Source organism: Capra hircus, chromosome 21 (genome assembly GCF_001704415.2).
Source record: "Capra hircus breed San Clemente chromosome 21, ASM170441v1, whole genome shotgun sequence".
Lineage (NCBI taxonomy): Eukaryota > Metazoa > Chordata > Mammalia > Artiodactyla > Bovidae > Capra > Capra hircus.
Window position 1 is genome coordinate 69292475 of NC_030828.1, and position 2847 is coordinate 69295321.

The following is a 2847-nucleotide window of genomic DNA, read 5'->3' on the forward strand; positions in this document are numbered from 1 at the left end:
CTGTTGTTCTCCATGACATCATGTTACTGAAGGTGCAAATTCTTCTTCCTCTTCCCCCTCCTTGTTCGGCTTCCTTCGCTCCCTGGGCTTCCTTCCCCATTCCCTGTTCCCCAGGCTCCTTCCCCGCTCTCTGTTCTCCAGGACTTCTCTTCAAGTCCCATTACCCTCATACTTTCCCAACCTGCCTCTCACCAGCACCCTCAGCTCAGCCTCTGGAAGAGGCTCTCATGTGGAGCAGCTGCTCTGTCCCTCCCTGGTTGCCTCCACCCATCCCCAAGCCATTTCCATCACTGACAGCCCTTATTTCCTTCACAGTTGGAGGAGAAAGCCAACCTGACACTGGCTGTGCGGACACTCCCCTTCTACCCCATGTCACCTTCATCTGTCCTGGAGAATGTGCCAGGTGGCTGGCTGGGAAGAACAGGTGTGAAGGAACCAGCCTCCAGCACTCTGCAAGAGGTGAAGCTGAGACTCATGGAGCCCCGGGCCTGTAGCCACTTCCCTGCTTTTGACCACAATCTCCAGCTGTGTGTGGGCAATCCCCAGAGCACAAAATCTGCTTTTAAGGTGATTCTCAGACTACGGTCTTCCCCACTAATCACTGTCCAGGGTGCAGACACCTTAGGAAGGAGACGGAGTTAGGAGTGTCAGCCAGAGACAAAGTGTGAGACCTCAGGTCTGAGGAGCTGGGACTGTCCCTCTGCAGATCCTCCTCCCTTGGCCCCGTGGGGTCTCTGACCAGGGTCTGCTCAGGGTCAAGGGGTGCCTCCCAGGGTCAGGGGGTGCCAAGAAGGAAAGAGAACAGATCAGAGACGTATCACCTCATGAAGAGCCCATGTTCCTGAGCCTGATGACAGGTCCGATCAACTCAGATTGGGACGACAGGGAGGAGGAGGTGGTTTCCCGGCTCACCTTCTCTCTCTCCCTTTCCTTCTCTGTCCCACAGGGAGACTCAGGGGGCCCTCTTCTGTGTGCTGGGGTGGCCCAGGGCATTGTCTCCTATGGACTGTCCAATGCAAAGCCCCCCGCCGTCTTCACCCGGATCTCCCCTTACCGGCCCTGGATCGATGAGGTCCTGAAAGAGAATTAACCTGGAATCTGGGCCAGCATGAGGGGAAACCAGAGCAGGACTCCGGCAGGTTCTCGGTGCCATTCACCCTGGATCTGCCTCTGGTTTTCCTCTAAAGCCCCGTCACGTCCCTAATCCTCACGAAGGCCCCTTCAGGTCATAGAATTCCCAATAAATCCCAGCTTCCAGACCTGAGTGTGTGTCTCCTCTCTCTTCTCCCAGCATCAGGCATTCCAGAAGCCTTGAAAGGGGGGAGTGTGGTGTGTGTGTGTGAGACAGAGAGGATACAGAGAAGAACAATAGGGAGAGAGAGAAGAGAAAGGGGTTCCCTGGAGTGGCAGGACCCCTATGTCCACCTTAAAGAAGAAAGTAGAGCAGATCCTCCCCTGCCGTCATCATTAACTCTGAGCCATCTTTAGGGCTCTTCAGAATCACTAGGAACATGCTGAGTTGCAGGGTGTTTACAGCATCCCTGGCCTCTTCCCATTAGGTACCATATCAACATTCCATTCTCCTCCAAGTTCTGAATCAAAGATGTCTCTGGGCTTTTCTAAATGTCCCCCAAGGAATATGTCATGTTGGCGGGGGTGGGGGTGGGGTGGGGAGGGGTTAGGCAGGGCTTTGTGAAGGAGCTGGGCAGGAATCACCTTCAGCATTTGGTTCACACTGGGCCCTCCTCACTGTCCACCTCGATAAGAAATCTACCATCTGTGCAGCTTTGATGTGCGATGCAGAGATCTTGTGTCACTGACTTCTGCAAAAGGAATACGTGGGGCTGGTAAGAGGAGGGACAGCATCACAAGTCCTGCACGAACCACAGCCACAAACGACTGCTCCCAACCACTCTAGCCTGTGTGACCTCCACAACGCCCAGCACTGTGAGCAACACAGAAGCAGAGGGTCAGTCCCGTGAGGACAGGGGGGCACTAACTCTATAATCTCGCCCAGGAGTGGAAGAACCATGATGTGCAGGATGGAGCCTGCCCCCTGGGTTCTGTGTAATGACCTGCATTGTGGAGCACACCTGAACTGGGTAATAGGCTTGTCCTTCATGCTGAGTGTCAGTCTGAACCCCTGCTTCTGTGTCCTTGGAGACCAGCCCGGAGTCAACAGTCCTGCAATGTCTCCCTGTGGAGCAGATCAGGGACCTGGGAGAGGAGATGGAGCTGCCACCTGGGTGCAGTGAAGCACTGACAATGTCCTGCCCTGTGCTCCGATGGAGGCCCTGGAAGGCTACCATCACCCAGAGGGGTCTTACGATGGAGGGGGGGCAGGACCAGGAGTCGAGCTGGCTCAGTCTTTCCCCTTTCGTGTCCCCAGGGGGACTCTGGGGTGTGACAACGTAGCCCCCGGGAATTGTCTTCAATGGACAAAATAATGTGTCACCTCCAGGGTCCTGTACCAAAGTCTCAAGTCTCCTGCCCTGGATGAAGAAAACCATGAAAAGCTCTGACTGCAGGAACCAGACCATCTTCCCTGGGGCTGATCCAGAATCGCACTGCAGGATTGGGGTGCCCGCAGCTCAGTAACTGTGTCTCAGCTGGGCTCGAAGGGCTGGTTGCTTATTTATTCACTGACTCCTATTCTCAAACGCTCACTGTGTGTTTAGAAAGGCAATGATAGGATTCTGCTGTTTTCTGCTCCTCCTCTCCCCCCGCCCACCATCTCTTCCCCTGAACCCCATGCAAAGCTGTCACCCAGGTCTGCTTCCCCACACCTGTCTTCCAGGGCCGGCCCTCCTGCCAGGGCTGAAGCTGAGCACCATCAGGGGAAAACAT

At 55.2% G+C, this 2847-nt stretch overlaps 1 protein-coding gene across 1 annotated transcript; it reads left to right on the plus strand.

The window, feature by feature from the left end:
- LOC108638489 (mast cell protease 2-like) lies at positions 18 to 1090 on the plus strand. Its single transcript, XM_018065952.1, has 3 exons — positions 18 to 32; positions 316 to 567; positions 947 to 1090. Exons 1-3 carry the CDS (start codon positions 21 to 23, stop codon positions 1088 to 1090), a joined length of 408 nt encoding a protein of 135 aa, XP_017921441.1. The 5' UTR covers positions 18 to 20.

What these genes read in the sequence shown, in the direction of transcription:
- LOC108638489 (XM_018065952.1), top strand. An exon ending in GCACAAAATCTGCTTTTAAG is followed by an intron (nt 568 to 946) that starts GTGATTCTCAGA and finishes TCTGTCCCACAG; the next exon opens with GGAGACTCAGGGGGCCCTCT.